This window comes from Penicillium subrubescens (genome assembly GCF_028828155.1).
Source record: "Penicillium subrubescens strain IBT 31985 chromosome Unknown utg000002l_segment0_segment0, whole genome shotgun sequence".
Lineage (NCBI taxonomy): Eukaryota > Fungi > Ascomycota > Eurotiomycetes > Eurotiales > Aspergillaceae > Penicillium > Penicillium subrubescens.
The window spans coordinates 7,771,650-7,798,686 of record NW_026643152.1 but is presented as its reverse complement, the minus strand read 5'-3'; the positions used below and the strand labels follow the sequence as shown (position 1 = coordinate 7,798,686).

The following is a 27,037-nucleotide window of genomic DNA, read 5'->3' as shown; positions in this document are numbered from 1 at the left end:
CGTATTTGTCTGAGTAGACAATTCCTTTCCTTGGATCGCCTTTCAGGTAGGCGAAGATGCGATCCACGGCGTCCATATGAGTCTGGTTTGGATTGGATGCGTACCGGGCTACGTAACCGGTAGCAAATGCAATGACTGGCCTTGTCTGATTGCCGCTAAAATTTAGCGACCCGACCTTCGACTGATATTCTCTGCGGAATTTGGTGTCCGCGATGTAGTTGTCTTGTTTCGCGAGCTTGATATTCTTGTCCAGTGGAGGTTTGGCCGGGGCAGCGTCTCCGAATCCATATTTTTGACAATTTGGTCGATATATTGCTTTTGATGGATATGAATTTCCCTAGGCTTCTGCTCTATGTGTATGCCCAAATACCAGGAGCGTTTGCCCTCGTCGGAAATTGAAAATTGCTTTGCGAACTGAATTTTGAAATCAAAAATTGCCTGAAGGTTTTTGCCCATAATATTTATGTCGTCCACATAAACTTCAAGGATGAGCCCGAATTTGTCGTTGATAAAAACACATGGGTCGTAGGCTGATATACGCCAGCCCCAACCAGTCAGAGTGTCCCGGAGTTTTTGGTACTATGCACGAGGCGATTGTTTCAGTCCGTAAAGTGCCTTAATGAGAAGCACGCAGTACCTACTGGGTAGCTGTACATCTCGCGGGGTTTTATGTAGACTGGCTTGTCTAAGGTGCTGTTCAAGAATGCTGTTTTGACATCCGCTTGGTGGATACACCAATAAGAAATTGCCGCTAATGCGAGCAAGATACTGGTTGAGGCGGGCTTCACCACAGACGCAAATGTTTCCTCATAGTCAAGGCCTTCTTCCTGCTGAAAACCTCTGCCTAACAAACGGGCCTTGTGTCTGGTGATCTTACTGTTAGGTCCGTATTTGTTAGTGGTAACCCACTGTGAGGTAACCGGTTTAATTCCTTACCTAAGTGGAACGACCTTCCACGTGCCTTTCTCTTCGTGAGATTTCAGCTCTTCTATCTTAGCCTCATGGTATTTTGCACGCGACGTGCTATTCGGCTTCAATCGGAGAGCCGGTAGAGCGTGGTCACAGTATGCAGACAGCCCGAACTTAACTCCTTTGCGGCTACCTTCGACCACCGGCTGTCCAGCTTTAATGTCGTCGCTATCCTGCTGTTCAGTATCGCATGTTTCCCGCATATTGTGAGCTTTCCTCCTCCGGCCAGTGTACTTTTCGTAGTCCTCTCGGAGATTCGGCTCGCCCTGAGCTTTCAACAAATGGACGAATCTTCCATGATTCATATGTCCCATCGGAGCGTCGGTTGTTGCAATTAGTAACGCGGGGACTGGGTCGTGCTTTGACGTATGGGTAACAGGGCTGCTCTCCGTCACAATTCAACTTGCCCTTTCGGCAGCGTACGTATTCTTCGTCGGACGACTCTCCTTCTCTTAATGGGCTTATTGAGGAGAAGCCAATTGGGAGAGGTGAGTCGGGTGCGCGGTAGAGTCTAGTCAGCAGACTATTCTTGGCTCTGTAACTGTAGGTTGACTTTCGGTTGATGCACGCCTTACAGGGTCGCCTACGATCACACTTCTTTCTACTCCTACTCTGATTCCTGTAACTGCATTGATCGTATGGAGGCAAACTATCGATCCCTGTGGTCGATATGCTAGACGCTGGAGAAGAGTGTTGCACTTGTTGCATAGGAATTTTCTATCGTATGCTATTATCTTCGAGGCGTATCTGGAGCATTTCTGGTCACGAGGCACTGGGACGAATCCAAGCTTGTTATGCCTTGCCTGTCACTCGGCGTCTCTTTTATCTTGACGAGCGGTTGATCTCCTTGCCCCGTCTAGGCTCTAGTTACACCGTAGGTTTGACCTTTGGTACCCCTCGCATTGTGGATCATTGGGGTTAATGAGGAAACAGCTGCGGTTTTTCTGGACGTATCTTCTGCATAGCTGCTCCTGTTGTAACCTTCCGATCTGTTTCTGTCTGTGGCGGTTCTCAGGAAGTACTGGCCGTTTGGTTCTTTTTGACTGTGGTCTGCATGCTTGGTTGTCGTTCCTGCAGGTTGAGCACGGTATCCCATTCTCAGTAGAGTCGCACCTTCGACCATTCCGAAAACAACGGTCACATTTATCATCGTCGGGTAAGAATGTCTTCATATGATTCCCGCCATGTTTTGTGACAAACCGCCAGTAGGCTTGGGAAACAGCCCCATCCTCCGAATAGTACCATCAGTCTTTGTTCGAGTCTGACAGATCTGAGTATGAATCATCCTCCATGGCGCCACGAAGGTCATGAGTGGCTCGACGGGTGTTTTTCGGTGCCACTAATTATGTCCCCAGAAATCTTGCGCTTGGCCATGCCAGCATGATTGAATTGATTCCAATACTTGGACACAACTCTAGATCCTGATTTTGTTTCGCCGGCCTCATCATTGTCAGTGTCATCGAGCTCGTCTTGCGATTCGTGCGTCATTTCCGAAATGGGTTGTTCTCCGCCACTTGAAACATTGTCTCTATTTCGAGTAGCGGCCTAGGTCGGCGTAAGACTTATTATCGACTCGTTCGGTCTAAGCCCCCTCCTTGCGTAAAATACAGATAACCTCTAGGGTAATACAATACAGTATAAATAGGTTTATTACCTACGCTTGGAGCCCTTCTAACTAATTGCGACGGTGTATTGGGTGCGTAGCCGGTTCGGAAGCGATATAACCACTATAAGTGCCCTCCGTTACAGTCAAAAACTACCCCCGTTAACCTTCGCTAGGTAGGTAGCGAAGTAGTAACTATATCGGCGAGAGGCGCGCGATCGCTTCGCAGGCTTGCCAACGCTAACTAGAGGATCTTTTAGCTTTAGGGGTAGGCTGCTGCGATCGTAGTGTAGGTAAACCGACTAAGTATTCGAATAGCTTACAGTGATAGCGTATCTGTCGGATTTACGCCGTGTGCATAAACCCTGAGGCGTGTGCTTGTAGGCGCACACAGGTCGATCGAATACCACGATTATGGAAGAGTGACGAAAGTGCAATAGAGGTGGGTCGGCAGCGAACAGGTTGAACAGTGGAGGGTCAACGCAGTTTAATCAGAATTGCCTTGAGCTCTATTGGTGAGTGAAAATGGTGTCAAACTTGTTGTATTTAACTAGGGAAACAGGCAGTATTTATAACTTTGGGTACATAGCAGAATGTCACAGGAAAAGACTGGTGGAAATTTGAAATAACATGGGGGCATATGAGAGTGTTAGGAAACTCGTTCTTTCCATCCGATGCAATAGTTGATAATCAACATCGTATATCATGAAGTGGTGTATCGGGGATACAGAATTATGCATCCGATTGCATTAGCGCGCATACGCATGCATGCGCTCGTTTATTGCAGGGATATGCACACACACACACATGTTGACAATATTTACAAACTTAACTTACCTTTCTATACTCGCAGTCCGGCACACAGCAAAACACCTCACTAATATAGACGATAACTTCGTTATCGGTATTATGTTATTATTAGTTATCTGTCAGATATCTACGGGATATCTACTTACTCTTTCGTATACTAGAAGGGCTAAAACACCAGAGGGGGTATTATTCAGATACCGGTCGAACGCGCCGAAGTTCGCAAGGAACTTTGGCTTGTTGACCTTAGGGGGAGCTATCTAGATAACTATCAGATATCTAGCTACTTAGTGACAGCTAGATAACTCTGCCGTAGTCAGATATCTAGCAGATTTCTGCCGCCCAGACGTCTGCTAGATATCCAACCACTCTCCACCACCAGTATTACCACCAGCCACTCACCTTAAGCCGAAAACTGTTGAAACTTTCTAAAAAATTGCTAGATCTGTGAGCCTGTCAGTTACCTGATAGATATCTGATACATATTTGATGAAAGTCGATGATTTGGGGATAAAATATACCGTAGTTCGATAGCAAGGGGGTAATGGAGAGATATAGAGGAAGGAAAGTTACAAGTAGGGCTGTATGCTAAGGTATATAGTGTAGGGTCGCCAGAGCTGCCTGATTGCCCGATTAGGCTTAGTGGATAAGATCTCGACGGTAGATCCCCAAGGTCTCGGCCTGAGCTGAACACTGGAAAGGCGCAGATATTTCCAATAAATGCGCGGAGACTTACCACTAGCCATTTGGGGACCAGCGTCGCCTTATGTGGGGCATTGAAAGAACCATGCTAGATTTCTATGCCATGTAGAGGCATACTCATGATCTCGCTTAGTTTAGCGAAAATGGGAAGAAGCCTTGCAGGTTAATCCAGAGGTGACTGGCAGTTAGTCTGAACACGTCTCGCACATTAAGTTCTGTTCTATAGCCGTTATCTGAGCTCCCAGATCATTTTTACTCTCTTGTAGGACAATCAACTGGTCTAACAAAAAGTCATTAGACAGCGTAGTGACAGAAGCGATCTATATTCTTTACTCAGAGAAGCGGTTGTTTTATTAGCCGGGGAATGGTAATGGCAATATCTGCACGAGTCTTTCCCACAATTGTGCTTTGTTCACAAATATTTTGTGCTATGTAGTCAATTTAAAATACGAGGCGGCCGTCCAATCCCAGCATCCTGCGTTTTCTTATTTAAATCAATCCCGAACTCTCCTTTTTATCACTTAGCCTTTTTCGTCTCAAGGTTGGCAGGCCACCTCTCTCGGATTTGCTTGCCAAACTTAGTGAAAATTATCGGAATTGGAACAAAGGCAAGTGCCAGAAATCCCAGCAGCGAGTTCCCCCAGCCGAGCCCGAGAGCCTGAAACATAGCTGGGCCAGCGAGAGGAAGAAATGCACCAACAAGCGAACGGGTTGCCGTCAGAGTTGCATTGGCCGATGCTGCGTAAGCCGGGTAACAGTCAATGATGTATGTCTGAATAGGCATGAACACGCCCATCATGCCAACACCGAAGGGAAACATGCCAATGATAGGGACGATCCAGAAAACATGTTTTTCCGCAGTCCATCCGTACCAGAAAAAGCTGATTGGCAAAATGCAGGCAAAGATTATCATGGTTGGAAGGCGCATTTCTGGCTCAAACTTGCCGCCATTCTGAGCAGTGAGTTTCTGGACAATACGATCATTTGTCAAAGCGATAATCACTAGACCAACAAAGAAGCCAATTCCAATACCCAGGTATGCGAGGCCAGATAGGCCGACCGTAAAGCCGTATGTACTCGTGAACACATCCGAGATCGTTGTGAAGAAGAGGTATAGCAGACCATAGACAAGAGCCTATATTGTGTGAGCAAAGAACTATTGGAACAGTTGCATAAGACAAGATTATCAGAGCCTTACCATATAAGTCGAAAGTAACAACACAATCGGCGACTTAAATAATAACAAGGCTGGTCGAACAAGACTACGCTTCAAGACCTGGGCCTTTGAGAGGGATTCGCGGCCAACATCATACGCACTCTGCAAGTCTGTGCGACCAAGCTCCTTTGCCAGCTTGGCTGTCTTCCACCTAATCAAGACTGGAGCGTATGTTTCTTGGTTGAGAACCTCGATAGCAAGCTGCATAGCTCCGCTTGCTATCAGCAGAACCCAGAAAACCCATTGCCAGCTAACTTCCTCACCTAGGAAGCCTCCAGCAATTGGACCCGCCACTGGGCCAATCAATGGTCCTAAACTCCAGATGGAGGTGGCCCTTCCTCGCAATTCTGTTGGGAATAGGTCCGCCACAACACCAGCACCGAGAGTGATGCAGGCAGATCCTCCGATTCCTGCAAACAGCCGACATACGATAAGGGTTTCGATATTCTTAGATAGGGCGCAACCAATCTGCCAAACGACGAAGAACCAGTTGGCACCGCTAAGAATTACGCGGCGACCGTAGATCTCGCTCAAGGGGGCTAGTAAAAGTGGACCAAACTATGTTTAAGCAATTAGATACTTGTTTTCTTGTTCAAAGTAATTGATATCAGCTTACCGTATATCCCACCAGAAAGATGCTGACGGTGAAGGAAAGAATTGTCTCATTTGTCTCATGAAACTCTGCAGCCATATACACCAACGCAGGAGAGAACATACTCGAGGCAAGTGGTGAAATGAATGTGAAAGCGCTGATCAAACCGAGCAGTGCCCATTTTTTGCTTGCGGCAAAATTCTGAGGATTTTGGGGATCCTCTTGGCTATCCCACCCGATCACGCCTCGGCTTAGATCAGTTTCTGGGTATCTCCTCGCTGCCTCCCTTGTTTCATAGGTTTCGTCTTTCGTGGGCTGCTTTTCAATGTCGGGTCCGTGATATTCGCCTTCTTTATCGTTGGGAGTCGAGAGATTCGAGGCTGATTTCTGGGAATCCAAACCGGCCATGATGGTCGAAATGGAAGGAAGGAAGGACAAGATAGGAAATGAAACAAAGCGGTTGTTTATGGTAGGGAGCGGATTGGGAGTGAAAGAGAAAAGTCAAAGGTGGGTTATCCAACTAAGATCAGTAGGCGATAGATCAAATTATAAATGAAAGAATTAATTATGAAAGGACTTGTTTAGGTGTGCATGAATGTGAGGTTTGCAACCCCTAATAGTGCGTTCATAAAATAAGATAAGATGTTATTATTTTTAATTATGAATCATCGGATGAATCGCGTCATTTATGCTGCATAAATAACACATTCAATGCATAACTTATAAATGAACGCTCCACTTCTGACTTTATTGGACCAATCAAGAATTGTATTAAGGACTAGGTAGGCCCCTGAAAAGATTGCCATGAGTATCCTTCCAATTATGGCGTTGATATCAATACCGGATGGATGTCTAAGCAAGCGAATGGAATAGTGGCATCCCATCGTGGACGATCTGTAAAAAAACAGGGGGGTAACCAGTGACTTTAACAGTTAGTATGGACGTTATGTTGCTTTACATGCACAGTGACCACCGAATGGCACTGGAGAGAAATAAGATGAGCATGACTGTCTGTCGGCAAACTACGGGTATTTTGCAGGTCTGAATCCTAACTTGGCTGATGGGAACTATGGTACCGAAGACGCGCTAATGCAAAGGGACTTTTGCCGTTATTCGCAGAGTTAGCCTGGTTGAGTGGAAACCGCCTTATACCTAACTATGGAAGCTCGTGCCGGTCTACTCCCGCACATTTGTCTGATCGACGGATCAAGAACCCTTCCCTTTGACTCAATAAAGAGTTTTGGAGAGCTGTGGGGAGAGCTTATTTTTACACTGTTATTACTATTCACATTCGCCGTGTTGCTAAAGATTATTGTTTGAACTATGGCTGATGACCAATCATGATTTCTATGGTAGCAAAAGCGAGATTATTATGTTTTGGACTTTTGTCAAGCTAAGCGATTGGCGGGGGCTTACTACAGAATATCAGCCATATCCTCTCAGGCTCGGGCTACGCAGCCGCAACCTGTGTTACTTTCTCCGATCACTTTTCCCTCCCTACCCTAATACCTTGTATTTTTTATGGCTGTCATTAGCCTACCAGGGCAGTGGTAGATCTTGTAGAGCGATGCGATGCGGTCGCAATCTCGTACGCTGAGATTTTTCCGACACTATAGACCCGCTTGCAGAGCCTCTTGCTTATTGCCTTCCCCTATGTCCTCCCTTACCCCAGTACTTGTTGATGCAGATTCGATAACACTGCGCTCCGATCAGCTGTTCCCAAAATATGGACAAGGTTGATATTGCTACTAGTGGATTCGCTTTTGTGATGCTGCATTGCCTACTTGCTGCACTCCACGTAGCCTACAAAAGGCGCTTGAATCTTCTTTCGGATCGGAAGACAGGGTACAGTAAAATAGTCTATGGGTCTCCCTTTCTAAACCCTCTCTCTATACGCGTAGTGACAAGACAACAACCTTCTTGTTAGCGACCGAGCATACACTAGGCTTGAGGAGGTCAACACATTCTATTGTAGATTAGGGGCTAGGAAGAAGAGTATTTAGCCCCTTTTATATGTCGTCAAAGTTACTGTAGTCAATCATTTAAGAAATGCTTTTTTTCATCTGAAAGTATTTCGATTGTGGCTATTAGAATTCGGAGAGCTATTTGGAACGTAGCCAACTTCTCATAAATTGCCGGTTTCCAATTCTCAAGTAGGTTAACATTATGTCAAATGCAACAATAATCGCGAATGATTCGCATCGTATTAAGAGACGACGTCTCCGACGTGAAATTGGCACAATTCTTTCAGTGAGTTAAGCCTATTCACTATCAGTTACAGGACCTCACAGTAAGCAAGCTAATTATACAAGGAGTCCGATAGAACGATCGAGGATCACAGCTTTGCGACTATTTAATCAACACTACTACGAATTCGAATAAAAGACTTAGGTCTGAACTCGCAGAAACTCGGGACAGAATTGTCCAGAATCCAAAGGGACTTCGATAATCTGGAATCTGATTACATACAGTGTCCTTACTAGATACAGAGGAATAAGTCTCTGGCTACAGCTTCGGACGATTACTACGAGAAGCTCGAGAAAGAAAACGAAAGGCTGCAAAATATATATGATCAGTTGAGCTCTGGAATTTAACGTCTTCGAGCTCAACACCTCAATAAAGACGATAATACAGACAGAGAAGAGCTAGACAATATAGAAAGCCTGGCGGCACCACCTGGGGCCTGATTTCTGCTTGATTACTGCCAAGCCCGTCACACTACTCCGTATTTAAATACGAATTTAACCACCCCTCCCCTTCTTATATACACCTCCTCTCGCCCATCTTCCTTCTACTACTACCAGTAAAGTTATATGACCCACACACACTAATTCAATTTGATCTTACTTCTTCTTCTAGTACTCCGTACTAGGCCCCCCACTCCTTCGGAGCTTTTTAACGTACGGACCCTTCCTCGTCTCCCTTCTCGTGGAGTATCCGATCTGCTAGCTAGCGTTGGCCAGCAGATCCGCTAGGAAGACGAACGGATTCACTAGAGTATTCGCTAGGAGGGCGAAGAACAGATTCACTAGAGTATTAGCCAGGAGACCGAGCAAGAAACTGAGCAGGAGGTCAGCCAGGAGGTTAGTCTACCATCAAAACCTCGCCGTCGCCGCCGTGAAGTATCAACAAGCTCGTTGGTTTCGCCTCCAGGGATTCGAAAGCGCTATCAATTAAAACCTCAAGATCATCAGCGCATGCAGGCGTCTGGGCCAACTCCGCAGACCTGGTCTCGATTGCAGGACTGAGGGGTGGGTGGTGGGGTTCGGGGGTATTGCAGTGGTGGTTCACTATCAGATTGGCAGTATCAGATTATATCAGATTGTATCATTTTGATCTAAGGGCTCTTATTGGTCAGTTAATTTGAATCGTTTTGGATCGATTTCTAGCAGTAATCGCACTCGTCTAATGTAATGTGGGAGGGGATACGATTTGTGTAGGAATCAGAATTGCCGAAATCGATATTCTGCTGGTTAACCATCTTGACTAAGTGATCCCTATTGCCCGCCGTACTCGGCGAAAAGCACGTGCCAGAACGGGTAAGTCGTGCATCTCCGCTTTGCCGCAGACGTTGGAAGCTAGTGGGCTCCAGATAATAGAAGCATCCGACCCAACTTCGATCACACCATGTCCCGCTTGGTGAACAGCGTAAAATCCTTCTCCAGTATGTTCCAGCTGCGATATTCAGGCTTATAAGCTTACGTCCTCTCCTCCATTCCCTAGCTGCGGCCTCTTCGCTACTTGCAAGACGCTTCGGCGGCTGCCGCACGATCCGCTCGTCAACCGACCTCGTTCCAAGTCTTCCGTGACGTGCCTGAACTTCACCAATTGCGTCGGAAATTAGTTCAAAATGATCGCACTATCGGATTCGTGCCCACGATGGGTGCCCTTCATGAAGGCCACCTGTCGTTGATTCAAGAGGCCGCGCGAGAGAACACTGACGTCTTCGTCAGTATCTACGTCAACCCGACTCAATTTGGCGTCAACGAAGACCTTTCAAGCTATCCTCGCACTTGGGATGGTGACGTCAAGAAATTGGAGAAGCTCAATGAAGAGCTCGGCAATTTGGGTGCCGGCACGGGACGGATTACTGCCATCTTCGCCCCGACCTCGAAGGTCATGTACCCTACATTGCCACCTTCGTCGGAAATCGACGGCCACGGCTCATTCGTCGACATCACCCCTCTTGCGAGAAATCTTGAAGGTGTCTCCCACCCGGTATTCTTCCGCGGCGTTGCGACAATCTGCATGAAGAAATTCAATATGACCACGCCCGATCGTGTCTACTTCGGCCAGAAGGATGTGTAACAAACAGTGATCGTCAAAAGGATGGTTAAAGACTTCCTTATTGATACTGAGGTTCGGATTGTTGCAACCGCCCGCGAAGCTGACGGCCTGGCCTTAAGCTCTCGGAATGTTTATCTCGGAGCTCGCAGGCGGATCGTGGGACTCACCCTCCACAAAGCCCTGAGTGCTGCAGCGGAGGCATACAAAGCAGGCAAGACCTCTCGTGATGATATTTTGGGGGCTTCTCGCAGTGTCGCTGAGCGTGTACTGTCCGAGCAGCAGTCGCTCCCTCCGTCAGAGCGGGCGCTGTACGAAGTTGACTACATCTCCCTCGCTGATCCCGAGAGTTTGGAGGAGCTCGACCTCGTCGATCTCAAGAAGGGAGTCGTTCTAAGTACTGCCTTTGATATGGCCCCTCTGGAGGAGACTGAGCCTGGAGAGGATTGCGGTTTGGGAGATGGAAAGGTTCCTGTACGATTGATCGACAACATGATTCTCCAACCTCAGGCTTAATCGGGAAATCAACTGCATGATAACATTTGTATATATACATCTGCTTCTCATTTAGCGTACACCTAAACATTGAATATACATTACTCATAACGAGTTGATCCAAATGCCTAGATCCCCCTCGATTTGATATCACTCTTAAAGGCATGTAGCGCAGGTCTGTAGGGCTCGGGCCGAAAAAATTCCTGACCTCGACGGTGGCCCCAGTCGTGGACTACGCCTCCAATTTCTGGATGCATGGTTTCAAGGGTACGGCCATTGGATCAATCAACCGCGTCAAAAGAATAGGAGCGCAAGCGATTGTAGGGACATTCCTCACAACCAGTGTTGCGGAGGCGGAGGCCCACATTGCCACTGCACAAGACCGTTTCTGGAAACGAGCCGTGAAGATGTGGACGGACATGCACACCCTGCCAGAAACCAATCCTCTGCGCATAAATACAGATCGGATCAGGAAGTTCAGACGATACCACCGCTCGCCGTTGTACCACGTAGCAGACGCGCTCAAGCACATCGAGATGGAACCACTGGAACCGATTAACCCATTTACGTTCGCCCCATGGGAAGATCGCGTGCGGACTGATATTCATGAATCCCAAGAGTTATAGACCGAAGTATGCGGAGCCATGCGGATCGCGGTCAGCAGCTCGGCGCGTAACGAGTTGGTAGGATTTGGTGGAGCGATTGAAAAGCAGCCACCTCGCTAACAAAAACTGAAACTGAGAGCCTTCTGTGCCACAGTGGGCGTAAGATCAGAGCAGGACCCGTACTCGGCGGAGCTAGCAGCAATATCATGCGCATTGAACACGCTACCGGGGCTGAAAGGTTACAGGGCCACGCTGCTCACGAGAAACAAAGCGGCAGCACTCACGCTGAGAAATCGTTGACAGCAGTCGGGCCAGGGACATGTCTGCCACATTTACCGACTAATCAGGAAGGTACGTAGAACCGGAAATCAGATCCACATCCATTGGGTCCCTGCCAATGAAGAGAACAAATTGTTGGGCCTGGCTAAACAGCAGGCCAGGACCGCAACCCAAGAGGACGCGCTCCTCCAGGCACAAGATCCTAGGATGAGGTCAACGACCCTGAACATCGCACAATCACATGTAGCCTCTGGCAAAGGCTTGCCAGATGATGTCGGGAAACACGTCAAACGAGTGGACACAGCACTTCCAGGAAAACACACCCGACAGCTGTATGATTGCTTATCGTGGAAAGAAGGAAGAGTGATGGCTCAACTCCGGACAGGCATGGCAAGACTAGATGGATATCTCTATCAAATCAACGTAGCAGACACGGATCAGTGTGTATGTGGACAAGCGAGAGAGGCCGTTGAGCACTTTCTTTTTCAATGTCGGAAGTGGACTGCGCAACGGACAGAACTGTTACAATGTACCAATACCCACGGAGGAAACATGTCCTTCTTCCTGGGAGGGAAATCGCCTTCTGATGATCAGAAGTAGATGCCAGACTTAGAAGCGGTACGGGCCTCAATACGATTCGCCCTCGCGACGGGCCGACTCGAGGCCACTTAACCATGCCGACGAACATAAAACGCCCCCTTTTTCCCGATCTAACTCATCAACCACCTCGTGCTACAGATAGTAGACGCGCTTCAACTGCCGGAGATACAGTAGGATGTTGAACACTTTGAGAAGCACCTTCAAGCCAGCCTACTAACAAAATTACTAACCCACGAGGATCCGCTGCAATTGTATCTGCTATTCGCGTTTCACAAATTCCTCATACTCCCCGCTCTATTCTTTGCCCAATTCTTACTTCCTTCGAAATGACCCTTGGCCCTGAGGTCGTTTTGAATTTGAAATGTTATGAAAAACGTTTTGTTGCAAAACTTCAAGTATATATAGAATCAACAGCTCCGAGTATCACTAAAGTGATCCCACAAACAGGTTGTTAGGTCATGAGATTAATATATATACGTTCACTCCGAGCTATCTGTGCACGTATTCCTAGTGAAATGACTTGTAGTCCCTGTATGACCGCAGCATCGGGTCCAAAGTCTAACTAACAATAACGCTATGGCGATAATTATTAGGAGCCTCCGAAAGCCGATCCCGAATCCAGCCGCTGTAGATAGGATCATGTGTCTCAATAGCCGCCATCTCAAGCCCCCACGAAAAAGGAGACATATTCCTTTTGTCGTGGGCATAAGCCTCATATGCGATATGGAGTATGGTAGAGAGGGCTTCAAGATGTGACACCTCCATAAGGCTATCTTGGTATAGCATGCGCCGATGAAAAAGTAGGAGACCTGAGTAGTACACCACCGCGAGCTGGGCTGTATAGAGAGCCCGACCCACAGGAGCACGGTAAGTTCGCTTTGCCATGATGAAGATGTCGTTGTAACTCTGCTTTTGGTAAGAACATATTATCGTAACGGAGGCTTGACAAATGAAACGAGCTGACCTGTCTCATATGCTGCAATCGACAAAAAAATTCATCCTCCGTAAGAGGCAATGTTCTGTACTCTAGATCCGGTGTAGACCACATCTGACACACCCTGGAACGGAGAGAGAAAGATTCGTGTAGTAACTCAAGGGTGCGATAGTTTTCCAAGTCGTCCAACCATTCGTCTTGCGGGTACTCGCTCCCCCAGCACTGCATATGGGCCTTTCGGGCAGTTCGGACAAGGAAACAGTCAGGACTTCTGACAGAATGATATAATTTTGTGATAAAGCTATCTGGGACGGTGTGGAGACCGCTTCCGAGACTAATATAGCTGCCATAAAGTCATTTTGTTGTCCGGATATAAGATTGGGTGGGATAGGTAAATAAGCCTCACAATATCCAAACCAGCAGTAGTGCAGAGAGAGAGGAGAACGGCTGGATCTCGGCTTCAGCCATCTCATTCTCGTCTGATGTCAGCGACTTATTCCTGCCGAGGGCTGAAATGTAGTTTCCAGACTCCAGCAGAGCTTCAACACCCTTCAGATGAACTGTAAGGTGTTTATTGGAATAACCAAGCTTCAGCTCATAATATGCCATCAAGAAGAGACAAGTGAGACTTGAGTCCAAGTCTGGCTTCGCATCTTGATTGAGTAAGAGATTCAACTCGTTAAGTGCAATGCCATAATTTTGAGCCGCATGTTGCGAGGCCGGACGCAAATATGAGTGCCCCAGGTTCTGTAATTCACTCGCCGACGAAGCAATTATCATATACATTATGGCTGCATTCCGAGGAGCCAGTTTATGGTAGATATATGCAAGACAGCTCCATTTCCAGGGTTTTCCGGTCCAAGCGACAAGGTTTGAAGAAGAGAAGTATTCTAGACACTGGCGGTCTGTCGACGAAAGAAGTAAAGAGTTCGCACACGGAATATGGCTAGTATCCAACACTGGGAGTATTGGCCCTAAAAGAATTGATCTCAACATGGGCATCTGGTGAAGGGACTATGCTGTAACGGGCGCACCTAGGATCCCCAGACGAGAGGGGTGACTCAGGAGAACCTTGGGTCTTATAGGCCGCGGGTGTGCAAACCCGTGTGCAGGTTGATTGTGTGAGTTAGTCTGCTTTGGTGTTCGCATTGTCCGCTGCTTCCGGATTTGAGGATTCCAGCTGCATGATAGAGTCAAACGATGACAGGTATTGCAAATTGGACGCCGTTCGTCGCATTTTACCTTGCGTTCTCGACAGGTGGTGCAACCTGTCCTTGATCTTTGTGGCATGGATTGCGTGGTCTTCGCGACGACGGAAATATAACGTTCTGGTGTGTATGCAGCCAAGAGGGAAAGAATCATTGAAGTGTAATGACGCTTAAGTAGTAGACCAAAACACGTGGGGGTGCGGATGTGGAGAAAGAAGAAGAGAGAAAAGAACGGTGTTCGAAGATAAGCCTCATGAACCGAAACGAGACTAGTTGCGGGGAGCCGTAAACACAACGATAAGCGTTTTCCCCTGATTGGCCCATGGTGGACCGACTTCCCTATTCTTGAACCAGGCTACGACGTACAATTTGATCCGTTTTTAATGTACGCTGGAAAATATGCTGGAGTTTTAAACACAAAGTTGGCTAGGCCGGCAAAGCACTAGAAGCAGAAAATGATTGATCATAGGTATGTACGGCGTCAAACAGACCTTGATATGGCCAAGGCTGAAGAACTGAGCACTACGTAAGGTCCAAAACAGGATCATATGACTTCTCTTAAGTTCTGGCCATCTCCTTTTGCCAATTCGAGTACACTGCCTGGAACACTTCATCTTTTGTGGCGACATCAAATCCTACAAGCGCCAATGTCTTGCCAGTAATGATTGCACTTTCATAAGCTGCATCAGTTCCTGCTGCATCAGCGAAATTAGCACTATGAGGTGATACTCCTTTCGCACATGGAATTCCAAACAGAGCATGCAATGCCGGAACGACATAGCCGACATTTCCTTCCGATAATTAGTATCATGATTTACGAGGTATATTGGAGTAACATACCGACGTCGGATGAGCCGGAGGCAACCTGATCCCGAATTTTGAGCACACCCTTCCCATACGCCGCGATATTTTCCTGATATCTCTCACACAGTGTCTCATTCACCATGACATCTGCATAGTATGGTTCTCTGTTTTCAATTCATCAGCGCCTGTAAGTTTTAAGTCTGTCAGCCATGAAAGGTAAACATACTTCTGAATATCAACCTCACACCCCGTTGCCGTTGCTGCAGCCTTCGCGCAGTTAATGACCCGCTCCACTAGTGTCTGTAGCCCATTGAGATTCAGACTGCGGGCCTGAAGTGCCACCCGCGCCTGAGCTGGGATCACGTTGATAGTCTTCTCGCCATCTAGAAAAACCGCATGTATGCGTTCATCAGGAAGGATTTGCTGCCGCAAAAGGGAGATGTTGTTATATGCTGCAACTGCTGCATCGAGTGCATTAATTCCCATCCATGGAGTCCCTCCTGCGTGAGTATTTTTCCCTCGGAACCCGACCTCGATATACTGGCGTGCGATCATTCTACAACCTGCCACTCCTTCGATTCCGGCAGCCTTGTGCTCTGCATAAAGAGGGCTGGGATGACTGAGCAGAGATTCAGCATGTCAGCAGGTTAGACCAGGCGTGAAAAAAGAAATAGTGAATACATACGCCATCAAAGAAACATCTACTCCCTTGTACGCTCCACCATCCAGAAGCATAATCTTGCCACCTTTTCCTTCTTCATCCGGGGTGCCGAGGAGCTGGGTCCGACCTGGAATGTTGAATTTCTTCAAGACGGTAGAAAGGGCATGGAAGGCTGCAATAGAGCTTGTGGCTATGAGGTTGTGGCCACATGCGTGCCCGATCCCAGGGAGACAGTCGTACTCAGCGTTGTAGTTGATAAGTCTCCCACCAGAGCCACCCAGAACCTCGAAGGCAGTTTCTATTCCATACGCATGACGCTTTACGTCATAACCGAGAGACTCGAAGAACAGACATATAGAGTCATGCGCAAGAACTTCTTTTTGACCAAGCTCAGGGTTCAACCAGATCTGATCGCTACTTGTCAGCATTTAATTTGTCACCAAGTCTACCCAGCAGGAAATAAGAGATCATACAGTTCTGTTCAGTACTTGAAGATGCTTTTCGACTGCTTCGATAGCAGCATCTACCTCTACCTGGACTTCCTGTGGAGAAAGTGGGCTCTGAGAAATATTGCCCATTTTGGTTTTGTTTTCGTGCCTGTTTTGCGCCTGCGTTTGATCTGCCTGTTGTTTAGATTTTGATTGACGCAAGATGGCCACTGCTTCTTGTATCCTTTTTTTGAGGCATAATCGGCTGGGTGGTAGTATAAGTATAATCGGTGGTAGCATAAAATTAATCCCGCTATTTGAGGCCTAAGTCAAAAGCGGCTAGAAGAACCATAAGACCACTGGCACTAAAATGTGACCCTTCATCTGATTGGGCATCTTTACTGCCGACCGCAGACTTTGATTGGATGGACTCAAGTCTTCTAACCGAGAACCAATCGACTGGCTCAGCTAGTATTAGAACTCTCAGTATCAGAGCACGCTCGTGCCCTTGACATGATTAAAGTTGATATTATAAATCTATACACGAATAAGCTCTCATGGTCATGTTTTCCGCGGAAAAGAAATCTGAAAAATTTTCCTATCAAAGATCAACCAGACCATTCCTTGTATCTATCGCAAAATCTCCGAGGCAGGGTTGGTCCTCGCCTCGCGTTGCCCAGAACAACATGGTGTTTCTGAATTTTACTTCATATCTAATCAGTTGTTGGATAGATAGGATTTTACGTTGACTTTTTTAGTCTATCATGGCCTGGGCCAGATATTCTAGCGCCTTCTTTCGAGTTTCAAATCAACCAATCGTGTCGAGCTTTCACAAAGCTCACATTCATAGCACGGCTGCAGCCATAGAACTTCCTTATGATAAGAGAATATAAGGAGGGAGAAGAAGATAGGGAAATCGGTATTACTTTACTCATGATAGGCGAAATGCCACACTTCGATTCTCATTAAAAATCCTATTTGTGAGAGTATCTAAAAGAGGGAGCGAGTCCTCTCGATCATTTATCACAAAGTTCCCTTTTGTGGAACGATTCGTAACCGTGGCCGATATGTTGAAGACACCGGATATTTCAGACGCGCCAGAGAAGAACAACAATGATACCGACTTGGGAGAAGTCTGGGAAGTTCTTGATCCCGCGGAGGAGCGGAGGCTTGTGAGAAAGATTGATTTCAGGCAAGTAATAACTCCCACATGGTGCAATGAGCTCTATTCATAGGCAAAAAATTTAACACAATTCGAGAAAGCCAGAATCCTTCCTTTGATGCTCGTTGCATACATGCTCCAATTTCTCGATAAACAGACGTTGAGCTCATCTACAATTATGGGCATAATAATAGACCTCAAATTGCATGGCTCTCAGTATAGCTGGGCTTCGAGCTGCTTCTATTTTGGCTATCTTTTTGCAACATACCCGGTTTCGTTGATCTTAATCAAGTTTCCGCTGGGAAAGTCCCTATCAATCATGTTGTAGGTTCCCAGTCTACCAAATCATTGAAATTCGAACTGGCGCTGATTTATTATTTGATCACAGTTTGATTTGGGCCATTATCCTTGCGTGCCATGCTGCGACCAAGAACTTTGCGACACTGATGGTTGCACGGTTCTTCCTCGGTATTGCCGAGGCGAGCATCTCGCCCGGATTCAGTCTGATCACATCACTCTGGTATCGAACCTCAGAGCAGCCATGGAGGCACGGTCTTTGGTTCTGCGGAAATTCACTCTCATCGGTCTTCAGTGAACTAATCGGATATGGAATCTATCATATCCATGATAGTCTGGCTTCCTGGAAGGTTCGTGTTGTTCCCGCCTTTTCACCTTCTATAAAGATCACGCGACCTAGTTCATTGCTGATTGATTTAGTGGCTCTTCATTATTTTTGGTATTTTAACATTTGTGTGGGGGCTCGTCCTATTATGGCGCTTGCCTGATAGTCCGCGAAATGCCAAATTTATCAGTGGAAAAGAGAGGAAGATCGCCATGGACCGATTGAAGGCCAATCAAGCAGGTTTCAAGAGCAATAAAATAGAGCTTTCTCAGATAAAAGAGGCTCTTCTCGATTATAAGACTTGGCTTGTTGCTGTCTATTCTCTCACCACAAATATCCCCAATGGGGGAAGTTTAGCTGTGAGTGAACTCCGTGGATAAATGTACGGTATAAATCCTCTGCTGATACTACTTTCAGTTCTCTTCATTGATTCTTGAAGGATTTGGCTTTTCGGTTCTAAACACTTTCTTGATGGGAATCCCAATGGGAATAGTCATTTTTTTGTTTGTTCTTTCGACGTGAGTACCCTTCCATACATATTGTGATTTGTAAATCTGATTCACTGCGTTTATTCAGAACATACCTATCTTCAAAGCTGCCGAATGCCAGGTGTCTGATAATTGCAGCGGTCAATGTTATCAGGTTTGTGACCGTCCCCCTGAGTTTACTACACATACCGCAGAGATGACTAATTTTGAGTTATCGCGGCGCTCTAGCATTATTGGCGCCGTTGTTATCTATACTTGCGACACTATTGGAGCGAAATACGCTGGACTTTGCCTTATGCAAGTCTTCTCCAGTGGCATGCCTCTCTCAATGGCTCTGGTCAGCTCTAACATAGGAGGCTTCACAAAACGAGCCACCGTGATCACAGGTTTATTCACGTGCTATTGCGCTGGAAATATTATCGGTCCTCAGCTGTTCTTCGCCAGGGAGGCCCCTCGCTACAAGGTAATTACCCCGATCTCTCTAAAGCTCGTCATTGACCCAGGCTAAAACTGAACAGTCTGGCTTCCTCGCCATAATAATATGCTTTGCGATATCCACTGTGACTATCCTCGTTCTTCGCTGTTTGCTAATTTTTGAGAACAACAAGCGAGATCGCACGGCCGTTCCGGTGGAACAAAGGGAAGAAGAACTACGCTTGGCAGACTTAACAGATATCGAAAACAAAAATTTCCGATACGCTTTTTAGGTCCAACGCTGCTATGCATTATATCATTTCTGGTCAAGTTCGTGCTCTGGTGGAGGTTTGGAGCGAGATTACTTCGATCACAACCCACACACGTATCAGATGCGAGATGATCATATTCTGCTTGGAATAGACAGCCCTCTTGCATGGGTCGTCTGAATTTGGCGGCTTTGTGGGTCGCCATTTTGGCTTGCAGGTTGGAAAAATCCCGACGAGCCTGGAACCCCGAATTTAAATCACCGAATGACGAGATAGATGCCATGTTGGAAGAGGATCGACCTTGGATGGGTGGGTGGTCAACAGTCTCTTTTGAGGTTGCCGATTGCCCCGCTCTACGGCAGCAAGTAGGGGCCATTCTCTAGTGCATAAATATTATACAGATTTACCGGCAGAATTCTGATTTAGCTTAGTTCCATTTGAAATTGACTAAGTCCTATCGCTGTTGAATTCTTCAACACTATTGCTTAATTTTCATACATTATCATAAAGGTCTTGAAAATTAGATCTTATACACCCAAAAAGATGAAATCAATTCGAACTATCTACTACTGCTCTCCAAGTATATGTATTTAGGATATGGTACTAGCAAGAATGCATAGTATTCATCATTTTCGACGTCGCTGACGCAGGTTCGCAGGTTCCTTTGCGATGCAGCTGGTAGAGGTGACTTGCGACGTTTTCCCTTCCTAGAGGTGTTCTGGCTAGCCCTGCGCTGTGTAGCTCTGCCACGATAGAAGCAAGGCTATGTACAGTAGAAGCAGGGCCATCCGCAGTGGTAGCAGGGCTATCTACGGTGGTAGCTAGGCGTTCCCTAGCTAGATACTCCGAAGTCACGCGGTCGAAGAAATCAGCTGGGTCTTCAGATTTAACCGATGGCGATCTGTAGGCTAGCCTTTCTTCCCCCTGCTGTGACCGTTATAAAATAATATAGAAGATAGGTACGCCCTTTTCCTTTCTCGCTATTCGATAAAGTTGCTAGTATAGTGGGGGAATTACTAACAGATGTGTGAGAGAAGTTTCGGCGGAGATAGACTGGTGGCAGCTGTTCTGATTCTATGCCGTGGAGTCTGTTTGTTTTGTTTCGCCTGTTTGTTTTCGGGATTTCGGAAAAGGATAAAAAGCCTCATATAGACGGGAAAAGAGAGACAACTAAACAGTCATTACATACATCATTGGGGATTCATTCTTCTCTTAGATTTTTCTGATTTAATCGTCCACGACTACTCATCTCACTACCTATCCTGTTGAAGCATTGCTGCAGCATTTCTGGGGAACCCGAAATGCTTGCCCTCGATGGTCCGTTGACGTGGTATTAACCTCGTCTGTGGCTATGTCCCCCTATCTCATCTTCTGCTGAGAGTCTATTCCATTCGTGCCTCGACCTGTCTGTTCCGACCAGACTGCTATTAGCGCAATACCCCCCCGGTTTACTAGATAGTTAAAACTATACTTTTACTATTACTAGTAAAACTAGTAGGTATGAGCTAGCGCACTATTAATAGCCTAGTCTTATTAGTCGGAAATACCTCCCGAGCGATTAAGGGAGTATCCTTAATATCCGTAGTGTAATCAACGCGGCATAAACCTTATAGTTAGCGATATAGGTCGGATAAGAAGAGGTCTAGGGAGCCCTATTGCTAAGAGGATAATTGTCAATATGAGTGGGTGCATAAGCCCACGAGAGCTATCGAACTTGACAGAATGCGACGGAATGTACACGTGACGACGATCTTCAACGATTGACATCAACAGATTGCACACATAACGAAAGAGCTTCAACACTCTATATTCCTTTTAATTTCTATGAGATTCTATTCTGACGTATTGCCTCGATTTCATGAAGTTATAAATACTGCCTGTTATCCATAGCTAAATTGAATCAAGTCTGACACTAAAATATGCGGGATGAGATTGCTCCATTTGATCTAAAATATGATCTGTGTTATCGAAAGACACGGTTTAAAAGACGTTTGGAAAGATCATTTAAATAAGAGTGATTGACGCACCTCGGTTTGGTCCGTTTCCCTGGTCGCTAGACAGAGTGTACATAAACCATCTACATACAAGTACAACTGGCCTACTTGGAATATGACTTGAACGAAGGATTTGATGATTGATATGAGCTATCATCAAGATCCTTCCTCAAACTGGCCGCTTTCACTTCCAAAGAAACATTCTGACCGTTATGAACACCCAAAACCGCGCCCACAAAGAAATATCCGGACCCTTAATGAACACCCAAAAATGACGAAAAGCGGAACCCCTGGACCTAGAGGAAGACGAATAGTAAGATTTTGCCAAGCAAAGACGGAACACCTGGATCTAGAGGAAGATCATTATGAGACCTTTCCACCAAACCCTTTGTCAGATCGTTGAGTCTTGTAAGTCTCTGTTGTATTGTTTACATTCACTCTTGAACTTGCGCTGATCGGGAAGCATTTCGACTTCCGCGGCTTTGTAGCGCTTGTACGCGGCGTTGGGGTCGACGGACCAAGGGTTCAACGTGATATATTGCTGAAAGCCCATATTTTCCAGCCGTAATACTTGATGAAGGCGATAGTTGCTTCCATCGAGGTAATGGGCTCGAGAATCCTGCTAATGTCGGCCATTTTCTTTGATCAGGCAAGATCAAAGCACTGAAAAGTCGGGATTATTTCTAGGCAATATCCCAGAAATGTGGTCTGGGAAATTGTAAATTGTGAAAAAAATCTCATGTGGAAGAAGGGATGGGTGAGGATGATGAGGATGAGGGAGAATGTGAAGATGAGCGATGGTAGATACGAACGTCGTGTTAAGTGTATGGTTTTATGTGAGGGAGGAAAGATTAGATAGTTTTGAGCTTTGCAGAAGCTGTTAAATTAAGTCGACGTAATAATCCGAGTCATAGATGTATGTACTATAGTATGTACAGTAGGTATGTGCATGCCAACGATCGCGATCGGCAAAATAAGGCTGACGCTAGAGGCACGCAGATGCGGCTCTTCCCGTGGCCGCAGCCAACCAATAGCAGGCCTTTGTAGATAGGTGCAGCCCGAGAACAGATATTTTGGCATTCGAAAGCTTCAAGTACAAACAGGCAGACCACGGCATGCAATTGAGTTGAACCTTCATTATACTGTAAGAGGGCTTCAGCGTAGAACTTCATCTGATCAAGAAAGATTCCTAGATAGGATGGAACGTACCACTTTTTGTTTGTGTTGTTGCGAAGACTGGATCTTGGAGCGTGCCGAGGAGAACAATGCGAAAGTTCCAATGCAAAGAATTAGAGAACTGGCAGCAGGGGATTGAGCATTAATGACACGCATGGGTGATGCCGGGAAACTAAGGTGCCAGATCTGGGGAGGGTCAATCAAATATTGTAATATTTGATACGCTGATAGTGGCGGAAGGACCAGAAACCAATTCCCGGATGGGACAGTGGAGACTACGTACTAACACACTAGTGAGCTGGCCATCCCGTCAAAACCGCGTACTCCACGCGTTCCTTCTATCTTCAAACGCCGTGGTAAACCTCGAGCTGAGGACGTGGTATGTATATCCTTCAGCTCTCAGGTAAGGCTTCCCTTTAAAAACGATAATCTCGGCCCTACTTCGAGAAAAGTTCCAACTAGACGCTCTATACATTTGAAGGGTAGCCTACCAAACTTCGAGTCTTCGCTAACAACGCCCGAAGGCTCCGAGTGATGGTTTGAACGTTACCTAGATTACTAGTACTGTACAATTTAGATACACTTTTAACCCGCCGATGTGGGGATGCGAGTGGTGCTCTACATATTTTGTGCAGGGATACCCGTTGAGACGACGATCCCTCGGCTGTAAATGCTGTAGATAAGCCACCGCTACCGCCCAACAGCTCCATACCAGCACAACCCAAGGATAGCACCAATGACGATAGTAACCGCGGGAGGAAGGCCGAACCAGGCGTTGCCTGCATACGAGATGGTGGAAACCACCAACCACCACGGCTCATTGGCCAGACTTTGCCCAGCGCTATTCGCAGCCGTCAAGTAGCCAATCTCCCACAGCCGGTACACGGCCGTGAAGACCAAGCCAATAGCAGTAGCATTGACACCGCGTAGGAAGCGAATAACGGATCTTCTCGTCCGTAACACACTCCAAAAGCTCTGGATCGCAACGGCCAGAGTGATTCCAGGGACGAAGATGCCCAGCCAGCCGAGGAATGCGCCAAAGATGGTAGGGAACTGGGAGTGCTGCAGTGCTAGCGAGCCCAAAAACACGGCAAAGTTGAAGTTCGGTCCCGGGAAAGCTTGAATAAGGGCCAGGCCAATCAGGAAGTCACGGCTGGAAACCCAGCCTGGACTGACGACATAGGAGCGAAGGAGCGGGATGACAACTGGACCTCCACCGAAGATCACCGTTCCGGCTAGGTACATGCTAGCGAAGAGATCGAGGGCAAGTGGAGGGGGTGACAATTTGCCTCTCGCGACAAGAATGGCGATAAACGAAGCTATCCAGTGTTAGTTTTATTCAAAGTATAGTGTATCTGTAAGGAACATACCGAAGAAGGCAACAAAAATAATAATTCCGGTGCGGATGCGAATATGATACTTCGGTGATTGACTGGCCTCAGTCTCGGTGGATCTTGTCGACCCGGCTGGAAGAGCCCCAGAGGCCTGCGGTAAATCTTCAGCCTGGTGAGGCTTTCTTGATCGCACTCCATTGTTTTGCTCCGTCGGGGCCAGTGTCGTCGACTCCATTTCCATGTTGGTCGAGTTCGCCTCCTCCGAATCAACGCGACGCTTATGCTTGTTTTGCCAGGCCTTCTTGGTCTTCTGTACCTGTGAGTACAGCCACCCATCCCAAGTAGCAATGACAAGGCCACCAATGACCATCAAAACGGGGAAGTACCACAAAGCATTATAGCAAAGACCTGCGCACGCTCCAAAAATGATGAGAATACGGGAGATCTTATCGTGGATTGCTTTTTCTGCGAGCTGTACTGCAGAAACGGCGACAATCCCGACGGTCGCAGCGTTCAGTCCCGAAAGAAGAGCATATACTGGGCCAGGCAGAGTATTGCTGAGATTCTGAATGCCAACTGAGAGGCCATACATTCCCGCCGCTCCAGGGAGACTGACAAGTAATCAACATGACTGTTCAATAAACGGAGACGTAGATGCTTACCTCCAAATTAGGAACGCCATAATAGCTGGAATAAATCCTGCGTGCAGCAGGACAAGACAAAACAGCATTTTCGTACTACCCGGACCAGGAAGACCCTGGCAGATGGCGAACAGCTCTTGATACTAGCTGAACTGGTTAGGCACAGCTCAGATAACCGTTAATGAGGCGAGGCTTACAGTCTGTTCGTCTACCCATTTCTCTTTTCCGCCCTTGCCTTCCACGAACCTACGATGCAAAATCTGGAAATGAACAGGCGGGCCACCGAACGCGATGAAACCCAAGTCCCAGGTGCGAAGAAAAACATCGGTCAGTCGATGACCAAGCGAATCCTCGTCGCCCTCATACCGGGATTCGGTATGGCTGCGCCACTTTTGCCCCAGAGAGCGAAGCGATCCGACATACCGCGAGAGCGGAGCCGGGAGCAACATATTGAGAAGCTTTCTATCAGGAAAGAAAGGTGTCAGCTGCACAAGCTCGCAGTCTCAAGAGATAAAAGAACCTCTGACGCGACAGGGTCTAAGGTGTCAAATGATGCCTTAAGGGTCGCGGCACATTTTCGTTTGGTTACATGCATGTGCGTCATCCGTGGCTGGTGATTGGCCACAAGGTTCCATGGGAAGTTTAATTCTTAGCTTCGTGAACCTTTCAAGCAATAAGCATTTAGGGGAATCAGATTCAATGCCTGTTAACCATGGGATATTGTACGTAGTAAAGATCCACGTGCCTGTCATTGGAGATCCAGTGATAAGGTGTTGAGCTCATTGAACAAGTTTCTACAGTCAATGACACTGCATTGGATACTATTCCAGATCTAGGGTCAAGTCCAACTACCTTGCATGGAACTGAAGGTGACAATAGCTAAGAGTGTTTGCAGTCACTGGTTTAACCCGAGAGTTGCGCAATGAAGGAAAAGGTCCGGTCTAGCTATTAAAGAGTGACAAGGCAACTTGATATTGCTGTTTGCGCTCAGCCAAGGGTGTCATCGTATACTGGGTCCAGTCGAGCAGCAGATGTCTCGAATAGCTTGGGGAGACCAGTCTCTTGGAAGGATACTGATTGCTGGGCCATTTGCGCAATCGCCTTTCCGCACAGGAAAACCACTGGCATACCATGTCCGTTGAATCCTGCCGCAATAAATTGCCCTGGCTTCCCCGGGATACCTCCGATATGTGGCAAAGAGTCTGCACTGTAGCCCATTACTAGATAGCATAATGGATTAGCAAAGCGAATCATCATGGAATATACAGGACAGAGAGATCAAGAATGTTCTGCATACCTCCAGTCCATTTATGTGTCACCGTCGCCTGGCTATCTTCCCAGCCGAAGAAGGTCCGCTGCATATACCCATCAAAGTAGTTCTCAACATTCTTGATCAGCGTTCCATCATCGGGATTATTGTGCCACTGCTCCTGTGCATCTTTGTAGGTATACTGTGCACCGCCGACAATGATCGATCCATCTTTGCGCGAGATCTGGTAGATAAAAGCTCCTGACCCGAGTCGAATAGCGTAAGTCTCCGGTAGTTGTTGATAGGGGGCGCCAGGTGCCGCTTCGATATGTGTACAAAGTCCTTTGCAGGGTACAATAGCCTTCGAATACTCCGATGCGAGAGCACTTGTGAATGCGTTCGTAGCGAGGATGATCTTCCGCGCGTAGATAATGCCACGGTCTGTCGTGACGGGCCAAAGACCTTCTGGCGTTCGGGTTTGGCCAATCTCGGTGACCATGGTATTTGTTTGGAGATTGAGACCTCGAGAGACCGCGATGCGGAGGAGACCGGCTATCAACTTGTAAGGCCAAAGATGACCGGCCGAAAAACTGAAGCCGCCTTGTGCATCTCGCACCTTGGTTGTCTTTTGAAGCAGGATATCAGTCAAGAAATTAACTCCATTCAATGTTGTGAAACTGTACTTACTCCTTGAGCATCTTCTTTCGACAGATACTTGACATCATCTATGAAATCCAGACCTTGGTCAACCAGAAAATTATAAAAGCTTTTCGCGGTCGCGAGTTGATCCGCATCAAGGTAGATATCGTATGACCGAGTGAAGGTGAGATCGCATTCTATGTTCTCCTTTCGAACAAGGTTTTCGAGTTCTTTCATATGAGAGATCTCAAACCGAACAACCTCTACAGCAGCTTCAATTCCATATCGCTGTGTGTACGTCGCAGTCATTGAGTACAGATCTGGTCGCAGATGGCCACCTGCGCAGAGAGTTTAGATATTATTAGGTCCCGTGGAGGCCCTTCCCTCAGTGATATTGGGACACGAACCGTTTCTTCCAGTGGCACCCGAACATAATTCACGGGCTTCGAGAAGGGCAACCTTCGGGGGAGTTCCTTGCTGGTCCTCGGGGAAGAGGTGATAAGCAGCCGATGCTCCTGCATACCCACCACCGATAATCAAGATATCTGTCTCTTTTGGTAGATCTGGGGTACTCCGGTGACTATCCAGGGGATCCAAATCAGTTCGCCAAAAGGATTGCGTGTACCCCGCAGCTGGTTGGGGAAAGGGTTTTCGGGACTCGGTCGAAGCCATGATGCTTATTGATATTGTGAAAAGGTGAACGCTGAGTTTAGATGCCACCTGATAGTGTCTAGGTTAGAAAAAGAGGTGGTTTGGATTAAAGTTCACCTAGTTCCTGAGTGCAGTGTTGATGAAGTCGAGAAAACAGAGCAAAGCGGGGCTTCTCGGTGGATCAGCACGCGAGCTAGTCAGCGTAGGTAGT

At 47.0% G+C, this 27,037-nt stretch overlaps 8 protein-coding genes across 8 annotated transcripts; 2 read left to right on the top strand and 6 right to left on the bottom strand.

The window, feature by feature from the left end:
* Nucleotides 1-2,274: 2,274 nt before the first annotated feature.
* On the bottom strand, nucleotides 2,275-2,457 carry N7473_004140 (uncharacterized protein; the record flags this gene model as incomplete). Its single annotated transcript, XM_057150080.1, has 1 exon — nucleotides 2,275-2,457. The coding sequence occupies one exon, from the start codon at nucleotides 2,455-2,457 to the stop codon at nucleotides 2,275-2,277; it is 183 nt and encodes a 60-aa protein (XP_057013734.1).
* A 2,141-nt stretch (nucleotides 2,458-4,598) lies between these two features.
* On the bottom strand, nucleotides 4,599-6,297 carry N7473_004139 (MFS transporter; the record flags this gene model as incomplete). The annotated part of the gene is made up of 3 exons (XM_057150079.1): nucleotides 4,599-5,216; nucleotides 5,280-5,855; nucleotides 5,914-6,297. 3 exons carry the CDS (start codon nucleotides 6,295-6,297, stop codon nucleotides 4,599-4,601), a joined length of 1,578 nt encoding a protein of 525 aa, XP_057013733.1.
* A 3,219-nt stretch (nucleotides 6,298-9,516) lies between these two features.
* Nucleotides 9,517-10,197, top strand: N7473_004138 (Pantothenate synthetase; the record flags this gene model as incomplete). The annotated part of the gene is made up of 2 exons (XM_057150078.1): nucleotides 9,517-9,537; nucleotides 9,613-10,197. The coding sequence occupies 2 exons, from the start codon at nucleotides 9,517-9,519 to the stop codon at nucleotides 10,195-10,197; spliced, it is 606 nt and encodes a 201-aa protein (XP_057013732.1).
* Nucleotides 10,198-10,218: 21 nt separating this feature from the next.
* On the top strand, nucleotides 10,219-10,689 carry N7473_004137 (Pantothenate synthetase; the record flags this gene model as incomplete). The annotated part of the gene is made up of 1 exon (XM_057150077.1): nucleotides 10,219-10,689. One exon carries the CDS (start codon nucleotides 10,219-10,221, stop codon nucleotides 10,687-10,689), a length of 471 nt encoding a protein of 156 aa, XP_057013731.1.
* Nucleotides 10,690-13,488: 2,799 nt separating this feature from the next.
* Nucleotides 13,489-13,872, bottom strand: N7473_004136 (Zn(II)2Cys6 transcription factor; the record flags this gene model as incomplete). Its single annotated transcript, XM_057150076.1, has 1 exon — nucleotides 13,489-13,872. One exon carries the CDS (start codon nucleotides 13,870-13,872, stop codon nucleotides 13,489-13,491), a length of 384 nt encoding a protein of 127 aa, XP_057013730.1.
* A 980-nt stretch (nucleotides 13,873-14,852) lies between these two features.
* Nucleotides 14,853-16,337, bottom strand: N7473_004135 (M20 family metallopeptidase; the record flags this gene model as incomplete). Its single annotated transcript, XM_057150075.1, has 5 exons — nucleotides 14,853-15,085; nucleotides 15,135-15,262; nucleotides 15,325-15,717; nucleotides 15,784-16,166; nucleotides 16,233-16,337. The coding sequence occupies 5 exons, from the start codon at nucleotides 16,335-16,337 to the stop codon at nucleotides 14,853-14,855; spliced, it is 1,242 nt and encodes a 413-aa protein (XP_057013729.1).
* Nucleotides 16,338-23,002: 6,665 nt separating this feature from the next.
* Nucleotides 23,003-24,736, bottom strand: N7473_004134 (uncharacterized protein; the record flags this gene model as incomplete). Its single annotated transcript, XM_057150074.1, has 4 exons — nucleotides 23,003-23,631; nucleotides 23,683-24,257; nucleotides 24,309-24,430; nucleotides 24,485-24,736. The coding sequence occupies 4 exons, from the start codon at nucleotides 24,734-24,736 to the stop codon at nucleotides 23,003-23,005; spliced, it is 1,578 nt and encodes a 525-aa protein (XP_057013728.1).
* A 538-nt stretch (nucleotides 24,737-25,274) lies between these two features.
* Nucleotides 25,275-26,847, bottom strand: N7473_004133 (NAD(P)/FAD-dependent oxidoreductase; the record flags this gene model as incomplete). The annotated part of the gene is made up of 4 exons (XM_057150073.1): nucleotides 25,275-25,507; nucleotides 25,585-26,161; nucleotides 26,224-26,513; nucleotides 26,583-26,847. 4 exons carry the CDS (start codon nucleotides 26,845-26,847, stop codon nucleotides 25,275-25,277), a joined length of 1,365 nt encoding a protein of 454 aa, XP_057013727.1.
* Between the last annotated feature and the right edge of the window lie 190 nt (nucleotides 26,848-27,037).